The sequence below is a fragment of the Camelus dromedarius genome, chromosome 14 (genome assembly GCF_036321535.1).
Source record: "Camelus dromedarius isolate mCamDro1 chromosome 14, mCamDro1.pat, whole genome shotgun sequence".
NCBI classification, from domain to species: domain Eukaryota; kingdom Metazoa; phylum Chordata; class Mammalia; order Artiodactyla; family Camelidae; genus Camelus; species Camelus dromedarius.
This window is the reverse complement of record NC_087449.1, coordinates 34,857,497-34,869,125: the sequence shown is the minus strand read 5'-3', so window position 1 is coordinate 34,869,125 and position 11,629 is coordinate 34,857,497. Positions and strand designations below refer to the sequence as shown.

The following is an 11,629-nucleotide window of genomic DNA, read 5'->3' as shown; positions in this document are numbered from 1 at the left end:
GCTCCGTCCACGCGCTGCAGGAAGTTTCCTTGCCCCGCACCTCGCGAGGTTCGTAGCACCGGCCGGACTTCCGTCAAGCTTCTCCCTGGCACCGCGACCCCAGTGAGAAATCAAGACCTTTTCAACCCGGCCGCCCGAAGAGCGGGACGGGATTCGGTGTTGTTTTCTTAGAAAATAACATTTATTTCTAGCTCTTGTCTATGCAAAGGAAAGCACAAAATGAGCCATTCTCTGCAGCAGCGTTTCCCGCTGCCAGCCCTTCGGCGGAGTGTTTGGCGAGTCCCGGGAGGCGGGGATGGGCCCTCCCGCGGGCGGTTCTGGCACAGTCACGCGTCGCTCTGTTCCAGCTTCAGTGCGCACCTTGACTGCTCCTTAGGGAGACGCTGGCCGCAGGCAAGAGGGGCAGGTGGGCAGGATTCGTCCCGAGTTTACAATATATTTAATCTATAAAACCTGATAAGTACAATGAGCACATAGTCTAATTTTTTTCCATTTTGTCCTTTTTTTTTGCTTATTTTTGAATACTTCTCACGTTAATACCGAGGTCACCTACAGATTACAATTAATAACTTAGAACTCCATTTTATAACATTATACACTGGCTTGTATATATATGTATAGTTTATATATAGATTTATACATATATAAAAACTCACACTGCACCAAGGAAACCCATGCTTATCGGCATAAGCAACAAAGAGAGCGACAAATACCGCAACGAGGAAAGTGCACCTTAGAACTTGTTTCCTTTTTTTTTTTACAATTTATATCGATATATATGTGTGTCCCAAAGACTCGACTCAGTGCCAAGAAATTTATACATCCTAGATTTATATTTGTTAGAGCAAATATTTAAATTTTTTAAGGGAGGGGGAGACAGAGAAGACAGACTCTCGGACTATCCTGCCATCCATTTGGGAGCATGGCCAGGCGGGATGAGCACAGCAATGGGAGAGGCAGGAGCTTGAGCGGCGGCTGCAGCCTCTGAATTCTCAAGACTTCTTGGCTTTTTGAAGGGCTGGGGAGCCTTGAGTAGGGGGTCGCCGGATGAGGATCCGGATCGAGCACCCTCTCCGAAAACATCTGCACCTGAAGCTGCTCCTCTTTGCTCAGCTATCCCTACCCACGGTCCAAAACAAAACCGAAAACCACCTCGGAGCGAGAAGACCCCAGCCGGGAAACAGGGAGTGCACCGGGCGAAGAGAGGCTGGCGGCCCGCGGGGATAAGGCTGGGGTCCTTGTTTATGAGCCGCCCGGCTGCCGGGCCCCTAGCCCTACTGCTTCTCAGGGGCTCCATTGACCATAGGCCCATATAGGCCGCCGCCATAGGTCGGCTCCTTGTGCACAGAGGCGGCGGCGGCGGCCGAGCGGTCGCGCATGAGATCGCTGAAGGCGTAGTCCATGGGCGGGCGGAAGCCAAGTGTGGGCACCAGGCCGGCGGTGGAGTAAGGAGCCATGAAGGCCAGGCCGCGGCTGTGGGCCGCCGCTGCCGAGTAGGCCAGGCGCAGGGGGCTGAGGCCCAGCGGCGCGCCCAGCGGGTAGGCGCCTGCGTCGGCCCCGAAGTGACTGGCGTTGGGCTGCAGGGGCGAGAAGGCCGAGCGGCTGCTCAGCGAGCCCAGCGCCCCGGGCGCCATGGCGCCAGCCAGCAAAGGTCTGTGGTGCGGAGGTGCGGCGGGGCCCGCCTGCAGCGGCGCGGGCAGCCCGGGGCCGCCGGCGGCAGCTGCGTCGACGCGGCCAGGCCACGCGTCGTCCGCTGCTGCTACTGCCCCCACTGCAGCCTTATCAGGGGGCGCGGCGGGACCGAGACCGGCCACCAGGCCCCCGCGGTGGTGATTCAGCACCTGCTCGATGGCCTGCACCACGTCGCCGCCGCAGCCCTGCAACACCAGCTCCAGGACGCCTCGCCGGTGGCCCGGGAAGACACGCGTCAAGATGTCCAGCGGCGTCCGCTGTCGTGGACCCGGGCCTCCTCCCAGCCCTGGCGCGGGCGCGGCCTCAGCCTCTTCTTTGTCAGCCTCCGAACCCGATTCTGAGCCCAGAGGGCTGGCGGATCCCGGGCTGTCCTCCTCGCCGCCGCCCCCGGGGCCAGCGCTGCCCGGGCAGCTGCCACCTGCCTCTTTGGAGGCCCGAGCCAGAGGCGACCCCGAAAAGGACTCGCCGTCGCCGTTCTCCGAGCCCGAGCCCGGCCGCACCTCTGGGGACGATGTCCCGGGACCGGAGTCTGCGCCGTCGGGTGACAAGGGCTTCCCCGGGGGCGGCTGCGGGCTGCCTGGGCGGCCCGCCTGAAGCAGCGTCTTGGGGAACAAGTCAAACTTCTGTAACTTGGCCTCTGGAAGGGGAGAAAGGGGTATGTAAGGAGTAGTTAGCAGGAAAATGACCGCACATCACAGCACCCCAGCCCTTTGGATACCAGCTTCCTTTCCCTTGGAGCCCCACAACCCTCATTCACGGGACTCCAGTGCCCCTCTGAGACCCTGCAGCCCTAACTCTCTTCCTCCGCTGTCAGAGGGCGCTCTCCTTCTGTACCCTGAACCCCACCCACCTGCTCCCTGTAAACTCAAGGTCCAGTGACCATGTTCCTACATCTGTGCCGAACACATTCACCCTTCTAGTCTTGCCCTGCTCTTGAAAAGCGGCCTGGCCCAGGGTTCAAACAGAAGCCAATACACCTTGCACCTATACTACACGCTGTATAGAAGACCTCTATCCACCCCTGTGATTCCAAGAGCCGACCCTGGGTGCCCTCTGGCCCTGGGCTGCATAGCCTGTAAAGGAAGGTGCGTTGGGCATCTACAAGAGATCCCAAGCCTCTCTACAGGCAAAAGTAGAGCCCCTATTTCTAATCCACCCCTTCCAAAATTAAGACCTAAAAAATTCTTCCCTCCCAAGCTAGGAGCTGAGCCCCCCACCCCCACTCCACCATGTCCCCAGCCTAATTTCTGCCCTCCCCAGAAAAAGCCTAGGAAGTCTCAAAGAAGAGGGTGGGGCTGGGCAGGGAGAAAAGGGGTAGGAGGAAAGGGGATTGAGGGAAGTGAGAGAGTGCGTACTCTGAGAAAAAGGGGAGACAAATGGGGAAAGAAGCAGCAGGGTACGGCATGCGATAGACCAGGGAACTTTAGGAACATGAGAAAAGGTATTGTGCGAAGAAAAGGAACGCAGTGTCTTCAATACCTAGATAAAGCGATGCGGGGCTGGGGAGGGGACTCGGAGAGAGTTGGATTTCCGAAAAGAATGGGACAGAGGGGAGGGAATCGCAGCACGTGGAGAAGCGAAAAACTAAGGAAAAGCAAGACGCGTGGGTTTCCGCGCTGAGAAGACCGAACGAAGGGACGCTGGGACCTGCCCGAATTTGGGTAGAGGCGGTAAGGTTAAAGCGTTTACATTAGGGCCTGCGGTAAGAAAAAGTAATAAAGTGCAAATGATTCAGACAGGGGAGAAAGGAGACTTTATATTTATGCCCCAAATTAGGGGCTGGGTGCGCGGTGAACTCCAGCAGTCGGGGCGTTTGGAGAAAGGGATTCTACTCTTAGTACCGAGACAAATCCTTGCTCGGCGTGCCCCAGGACCCCGTCCCTGCTCCCCTCTTTCCCCAGCCAGGAGGCGCGCTCACCTGAGCTCCCTGCACCCGCTGTGCCGCCTCCGGTCCCGGCCGGCGCTCCCGCTGCTGGCCCCCCGCCGTCCGCGGCGCACACTGAGCCGAAGACCTCGTAGGCGGGTCGCGGCGGGATGATGCCGTTGGCGGCTGCCAGCGCCAGGCCCTCGGCAGTGCCGTAGAGCAGTTGTAGCTCGCGTGCCTCGTTCTCTTCCTGCGCCTGTTGCCTGCGCAGCGCCACTTGCGCGGCCATGACGCGCTGGCGCTCGGCGATGAGCGTGCACTTGGCGCATAGGCAGTCCTTCCAGCGGCAGTAGCGCTTGTGGCCCTTAAGCGCAGAAACCACGCCGTGGTTGCGGCAGCGCGCGCACTTGGGGGTCCGCGGGTACTTCTCCGCAGCCCTCAACAACAGCGGCGGCGCCCGTAGCAAGCCGCCGGCCACGCTCACCGGTAGAGAAGCGGCCGCCGCCGCCGCCGCTGCCACCGATGCCACCGAAGCCACGGGGGGCCCCGTCGCTGTCGCGGCCGCCGTCGCGGCACCAGGTACGCTGGGCAGCTCGGAGCGCAGCTCCATGGCGGGACCTGGCGTGGAAGACCGTGGGATGGGGGGAGAAACTTGCAGTGAGGAGCGCACAGTGCGCTAAGCTAAAGCTCACCCTGCAGGAATCCAGGCTTAGAGAGGGACATTTTGAAGGCGAAAGTTTGGCTAGCGGTTGCCAAATTGCTGGGAGGAGGTGCCTTTGGAACCCTCTTGTAAGGCCCAGCTCCCCCGCCCAATCCCACCGGGGATCTTCTTCTTATAACTGATTTATGCACTGGGTGTAAGATTTCGTTTGAATCAGTGGTTCCTCTGGAAAAAATAAAAAGACATGAAGTGTGAAAGTCACTGGTTCAGATGAATGTAACGAGAGTTTGGAAAGAATATTATTCCCAGAAGTTTAGCTTAACTGGGGTGAGACGGGTAGAGAAGAATCTTTGTTTGATGGGACTCGGATTAGAGAGAAAATTTTGACTCAACATTTAGACTGAGCAAAACAGGAAAACCTGAGGCGAAACGTTGAGTTTTGTAAAAGAGTGAAGAGGAGACGGATATCACGGCATAGAGTTCAGCTGGTTGGGCTGGAGGGTTTTTTACTGGGGGGAACAGGAGAGTTTGAGAGAAAAGTCGAGAACAGGAAACAAACGAAAAAATCTAGGAAGTGGAGTGAGGGACGGGAAACAAACAACTTAGGGGCAAAGTGAAGCCGAGGGGCCCCGGGGCGCGTAGAAATGTGGGCTCCAAGTTCCAAGGTGCGGGCGTCTGGAGAGTAAAAGAGAAAATGGTTGTGGAGTTTTTAGGAGACCTGGGGAAGAGGATACAAGAGAAAATTCACTGGAAGAAACTTTCTTTGGATGGGCAAGCCCAGGCCAAAGATTAGCTTGAGGGGCAAGGGAAACAGCGAGAAACAGCTGATACGGGGGCCTGGGACCCATGGTCCACGAGGGGGAGAGGGGTGTGAGTAAAAAAAACCCACAGGCATAGGCTGGGAGTGTGGATGGGGTAAACCTGTGACACATTTTTCAGCCTTGTAGTCTAAAGTAGTCAGGGAGGGAAAAGTATCTTGGCAAAAGTTAGGGATTGGAGGAGGGAAAGCCGTTTCCCTGACCAACTCACGCAGCCCTCCCCTCCCCTCCCGGTTTAGGGATCCAGTCGTCAGACACGCCCTCCCCATCCTGAGGCCCCGCGGGACCCCGCTCCGGAGCAGATTCCAGAATTGTGGTCTCGGAGTTGGGTTCCAGGGACCTGAATGGACCTGCAGGCAGCACCGAGGCGTGAGAGTCGTTTCGGGAATTGGGTCTGAGAGAACACAGGAGTTGCCCTCTGCGCGGTGGCCTCAGAAGGCCCAAGCAGGCCCAACTCTGAGCTTCCGCCGCGGCCTCCTCTGGATCCCAGTACCCCGCCAGAGCCTGGGACTGAATCCTGGTGTTTCTGCCCAGGAATCCTGGATCCCGTTCCCATACGTTCTGCCTCTTCCCTCGGGCCTCTTAGGCCGCACAGTCCCTAAGGCCAGCGTGGCCCGGGCTTCATCAACAGAGGCCAGAGGCGGAAGGCCGGGCCGCCTCCCCTGCCCTCCCTGCGTCCCTCAACTACCTGCCTTGGGCTTGGGGATCCTCCTCCGCTGGCGCTGCACGCACCTCCCAGCTCTGCTCGCGACGCTGGCGCTCTTGGCCTCTTCCCCGTGCCCCCCGGCCCCTTATCTGACCACGTCACCCTCCTTCAGTCACCATGTCCGAACTTCCGGACCCCACAGAACGCTGCAAAGTCCAACCCTTCCGTCGGAAATCGGAGCCCGGGGACTGTTTAGGGATCCGCTGGCTGGAACCTGCGACCCGCGACCCGGCCCTCGTCGCGCCGTGTCCCCTCGCGGAGCGCGCCGGACGCAGTGCACAGCCGGGCCCCAGTTGCCCGGCGCTGCCAGACTCTCAATGAGCGGCTCGCCCGCTCTATTGTTGCTCCTTAGGGCTCCATTAGACAGAATTGGACAACAATGTGGCGCCTGCCATTGGCCAGGGGAGGCAGACGGCGCTCTGATTGGCCGGGCCCACGCCCGGAGAGCCCCGCATTCTACAGTGTCCGAAAGATTCGAAACTCCAAAAGCTCCTCTGAGTGCCTCCGGGAGGGGAGGGGGCGCGCCAGAGAAGGAGTGAAAAAAGTGGGCAAGGAGGAGCGTTGAAAATACCGTGACAAGTAGTTTCCGTGTGCCCGAGAGCGTGTGAATTCCGCCTAATTACCGTGTCCGGTGCGCCTCTACGTAGACGTGTGTAACCCCTCGGTTTCTGGGGCGCGGGCTCCGCTGAGCCGCTCTCACTGGCCGGAGCGCTTGGCAAGGCCGATCTTCCCAAGTAGCCCTGGCGGCCGGGGGGCGGGATGGGGACAGGTGACAATTCAATTACTGCGGTAGGGTTGGGGGTGGAACGGGGGCGCGGAGGTGGAGAAGGGAGGGTGCTCATGGCATAAATGCCAGGACGATTTTTTCTGCCTCCATCCGGCTCTGTTTCAGCATGCTCCCAAGTCCAGAGCGTTTGGGGTAGTTGAGACTGGTTTTTTCCCCTGCCTTCTTTAAAACGCAGATCCTTTATTTTTAAAGTTCTGATACGATAGGCATCATGGAGGGTAAGTGTGATCTGAGGATTCTCGTTTTCAAAAAGTATCCGGGAGAGGAGAAATGAGATTGCGCCTTCTGTAGGCGCCCGCCCGAGCTGTGCGCTCTGAGCCTTTCCTCTCCCTGACCCCCTTACCCCGTCCTTCTGCCCCATTTTGCTCTCATTTCCTCACTTCTGCAGCATCTAGATTTCTTTTCCATGGTGGTGGGATTTTTTTTTTTTTGTCACTGTTTTAAGGTAACGAACAGATTGATTTTCTTTTTTAAACGAAAGTAAAAAGTGACCTGTTTCCCCCAGATCCTCTTGGATTCAGGACGCACGTCAGTCAGTCTGTCCTTCTGGTCCAGAGACAAGGTCGCCGCGGTCCCCAGGAGTAGTGTTAACTTTCGCCTTACTCTCCTGTCCTGACGTCACGGCCCTGAGGAACAGCTCTGTCCGCAGAGGAGGTAACAGGTTTCGGATTTTGTTTCCCCTTAGAATGGGAACATCTGGAATTAATGCCGCGATCCTCCGGCGGGATCGCCTCGTGTTTCTCTGGCTGTGATTCTGTGCCTTTTCTTTCTGTCTTTCCCTTGTTCTAAAGTTCTGTCATTCCCATTTTTTTTTCTACTTTTCTCTCTCTCCTTCAGAGTAAAGAAATTTCGTTTAATTCATACGATAAATGAATTTTTCTGTCGTTCTCCCTCCACTCCCGACCAAGCGTTTCCGCGTTGCTCTTTCGAACTTTCAGGGCCACCGGGCTCTGGCCGAGCCGTCTGGGGCACGAACTGGCGACGCACTGGGCAGGCAGACTCCGACGGGGGCCTCGGGACACAGCCCCTTCCACCTGGTAAGACTGCTGCTGCCAGCCCAGCGGCCTCTGACGCCAGGGGTTGGGGATTGGGGTAGGAAGGCGAGACCAGCGGGGCCCCATCGGACTCTGCGGAACCTCACGCGGGTTCCTCCGGGAAGCCAACCTGAGGACCGGGCGGGACATGGGGGTGGGGCGGTTGGTGTGCTGAAGAGCCAGGCAGATTGCTTCCGGAAAGTTGACGAGGCCGGCGCGCAAAGTGCTTCGACAGTCTGTGATAGTTATAGAAACCGGATTGTTCGCTCCTAACAAATTCTACTCGCTGGATCCCGAGAATGTGTTTAGAAGAGAGAAGGGGGTCGGCTCCTGTTGAGTCTCCCGCGTGGAGTGAGGTTAAGGGAGTGAATCTGGGGTAATATGTCCTGCAGGAGCATAGAACCCAGACCCCAACTTCCAATACCTTGAGGTCAAGGAAGTCTGTGAACTAACCGCTCCCTGACAGGTGATGAATAGAGGAGAGAGGGCAGGATCTGGGGCTGGGCCGCCAGGCGCCTCCTCCCAGAGCTACCTTGGATGAAGTTTTCCAGAAATTATTTTAAATCCCAAACGAAATGAACTATAGGAATCCTCCCAGATTCGGGGCGGGGGGGAGGGCTTGAGGCCAGAGCACTGTGAGATTCCCCGACTCTGGTCCTGGAGCTCCAGCAGCACCCGAGGGTCAAGACACAGGACTTGGGATCCCTGTGCGCTTTCCCTCGGATGTATGAGAAACTTGTTTTCTAAGGAGGGGTAGAGGACACATCCTGGAACCCAGCCTGACAAGAGGGAATCTACCTACCCTTAAAGCAGTTGCCTGCCTCCTCACATTCACAGCCCAACAGGTCTGGGACTCACAACCTTTCTGATGCCCCCGAGGTTAGGGTGCTCCTGTGAGTGAATGTGTCATGGAAAGAAACAGAGTAACCGTCTTGGGTCGAGGTCACTGCACTCACACCTTCAAAGGCCACTAGGGGCTAGTCCTGATTTGGACTGAGTTCGTGGATGGGAGCAGACAGCAAGGGGGTGGCGGGGCTGAGCCTTTAGAGGAGGGGAGAGCATGCCCATATTGAGGCAGCAGGGTGTGCTTTCACACCTGAACACACAGCCTGCACATGTGACCTCATTATGCACAGATCCTGGACACATCCTCTTACCTGCCTGCAGTCCACCCACGGGTTGAACGCATCTCTGACGCTCCCCTTCCAACCAAGAGGACCCCTTCTGAAAGTTTGATGGACTTCACAGAACTCTCATAAGCATGTCCTCATTCTGGGACATTCACTCGGTGTGTGCCTCTCACCCAGACATCTACAGACTCCCACTTCGGGAACTGAACATAAGCTCATGCAAGTGCATCCCCACTCGTCCACGGACCTAACTCTACTTCAGGGCCCTGCAGACGGCTGGACCCTGGGCAGAGAAAGCCAGACCTCTGGGACAAATAGGGTGGCTGAGGGTAGAAAGCCCATCTTTACACAATCACACACATATACACTCACCACGTACGCATGTCCTTTTTAGCTCAAACTCATTTGCTGATGCTTCTGCTGTGCCAGAGTGTGGGGGTCCCGAGTGAGCTCTCTGAGCCACGAAAATCCCCCTCCTTCCTGTCTGAGACTGGCCCCAACTCCTGACCCTGCCCAGGTAGTGGTGGGTTCCAAAGGGATGGCTCTGAAGGAGACCCAGGGTGAGGCCGGGGTTGGGGGTTGAGGGCAGGGAGGGGGCTGAAGGCGCGGCGCGGTGGCGCCGAGTAGGAGCTGGGCTGGGGGCGCTGATGGGGGACCCGGGAGGCATTGACTTTTGCGCTGTTTGCCCGCGGCCTCGGAGCAAGCAGACGCCATCTGTTTGCCGGCTGCGGCGATTCCCGTTTAATTACCCTCCCGGCAGCCTAATAGAGATGATATTAAACTAAATCTTTCTGACATTAAAAGTAATTATCCCCAAACCAGTGGCTCCGGGATAGAATCGCCCCTCCCGTCCATGCACCTCCACTGGCCGCGCCAGATTCCGTTAGTTTGGCTGAAAATCTTTACCGGGAAGGGGGAGCGGAGAAAAGGGGTAAGGTGCCTTTGGGAGGAGTCTACCTAGGCCGCCCCATGCATGCTGCTTCGGCACAATCACAGACTGTCTTGTATGCACGACACTCGTGGATACACACACACCTGTACACACACAGACACACATTTTCCTCTGGATCAACTCTCGAGCCTCATTAATTAAGACTCTCAGTCGTGTGAACCCTCAGATAGGGAGAAGAGCAGCCTAGTTTGCTGTCCCTGTCTCCAGGCCCCTAAAATGGCTTCCGCGTGGTCAAAGCAACGGATCTGGCCTAGGGCAGGGCCAGGGACCCAGGCGCAACTTAGCAACCAGAAAGACCCTCTGCCACTGTGACTCTTGACTTCTCAGGCGCTCTTCCTGTGAGGGGCCCTGCGTCTCCTGCTTCCTTCAGTGTCTTACTTAAGTCCACCACCTCTGCAAGGCAAGTCCTGTTACCCCACTTTACAAGTGAGAAAACGGACTCAGAGAGGTGAGGTGATTTGTCTCACATCTTACAACCAGTATGGGCCAGAGCAGATAGAATTCGAACCCAGGAGTACTGGGGAAGGCCCCTGCTCAAGGCCTGAGTTCTGCTCGGTTCCAGGCCTCGGCTGGGCACGGCGGACGGATGTCTGGCCTGGGGCCCCTCTCCGTCGCGTGCGCCTGCAGGACCAGCCTTTTCCCGGGCTTTGGCCACCCTCGGCTCCAACGGAAGGAGTGGACGGGGAAGCCAGTTGTGGGCGGGGAAGCGAGGGCAGCCACCGGAACCCCAACGCAGAGCCCCAGCGGCAGCCCTTCTTTGGATCAAGCCCCGGTGTCTACAGGGCGCGCGCAGGGGAGGCGGCCGCCCAGTGTCGTCAGGCTTCCTGTCTCCAGGTCCTTCTGACTGAGAGCGTCTGAGCCTGGGACAAACGCGCGGAGCGGTGGCGTGCATCGCCCAACTACCTGTTTCTACTTTTGAGCGCCTACTGTGTACCACTACTCTGCTAAACGCTTGGTGTGTGCCGTCTTGCTTGTACGCAGTCCTTGGGGGAGGTGTGACGTTCTGCGTGTCAGAGGCGAGTTTGCCGAAGTTCCAAGGTTCAGCGAGGCGACGTAACTGGCCCGAGGTTACAAAGCTGCTGAACCTGGAAGAAGACAGGAACCCAGATCCGACTCCCACTCTCAGGCTTTTTTTTGTTTTTTTCTCACCTTCAGTTCTGGGCGGGTAGCAGCAGACCTAGAGGCTTTCAGTCGGTTTGATTCCATTGAACTCATTTATTCACCGAAACACGAGAGAACTGGTCATTCATTCATACCTTCATTTAATTAATATTGAGCACCTAGAATGTGCCAGGCCCTGAGGACTGGCGATAAATCAACCATGATGGGCCCTTAAAGAGCCCGTGGGCCAACTGTGGACACAGTCACCTACCAGTGACCTCACAGTGAGAACAGGGCTGAGGTGGGAGTGGGGAAAGGAAGGTCAAGAAAGACTTTCTGAAGAAAGGGACCCCGGAAGCAGGACGTTAGGTTTCCCAAAAGTATATCTGGAATATATACTTTTCTGTGTACCCACATTTACAAAAATATACTTTTTGTTTACTTGCTTTTTTATTTACAATATGGTAAGAATTTTTCATATTAATCAATATATCTACACAATCTTTTAAAATAATTGCTTAATATTTCACTGTATGGATATACCTTAATTTAGCCAATTCCCTAATAATAATAATAATAATTATAGGTATTTAAGTTTGCTTCCATTTTTTGCTATAATAAAAAAATGCTAAAAAGAATATCCTTTGTGAATTGCCTAATTATTTTCTTAGGATAAATTCCTAGAAATAAGATTGATTGGTCAGAGTGTCAGAGGCTTTTTTTTTTTTTTTTTTTTAAGGTTTTGGTAGCTCTCTGTCAGCCCTCAGGAAAGGTGTCAACGAATACACGCAACAGTAGTGCATCTTGCTGATCTTTTTAATCTTCGCCAATTTGAGCAGGAAAGATGTATCTTGTTGTCACTATAATTTACATTTCCTTAGTTA

The 11,629-nt window shown here is 56.0% G+C and overlaps 1 protein-coding gene and 1 long non-coding RNA gene across 2 annotated transcripts; one reads left to right on the top strand and one right to left on the bottom strand.

Moving 5' to 3' along the window:
- Positions 1–760: 760 nt before the first annotated feature.
- On the bottom strand, positions 761–5,219 carry DMRTA2 (DMRT like family A2). Its single transcript, XM_031465101.2, has 2 exons — positions 3,611–5,219; positions 761–2,329 (listed from the first exon to the last, which is right to left on the bottom strand). The coding sequence occupies exons 1-2, from the start codon at positions 4,164–4,166 to the stop codon at positions 1,275–1,277; spliced, it is 1,611 nt and encodes a 536-aa protein (XP_031320961.2). The 5' UTR covers positions 4,167–5,219; the 3' UTR covers positions 761–1,274.
- Positions 5,220–6,633: 1,414 nt separating this feature from the next.
- Positions 6,634–11,220, top strand: LOC135322876 (uncharacterized). Its single transcript, XR_010383839.1, has 4 exons — positions 6,634–6,746; positions 7,034–7,182; positions 7,467–7,565; positions 8,699–11,220. It is a non-coding gene; the product is annotated as an uncharacterized LOC135322876 (long non-coding RNA).
- The last annotated feature ends 409 nt before the right edge of the window (positions 11,221–11,629 follow it).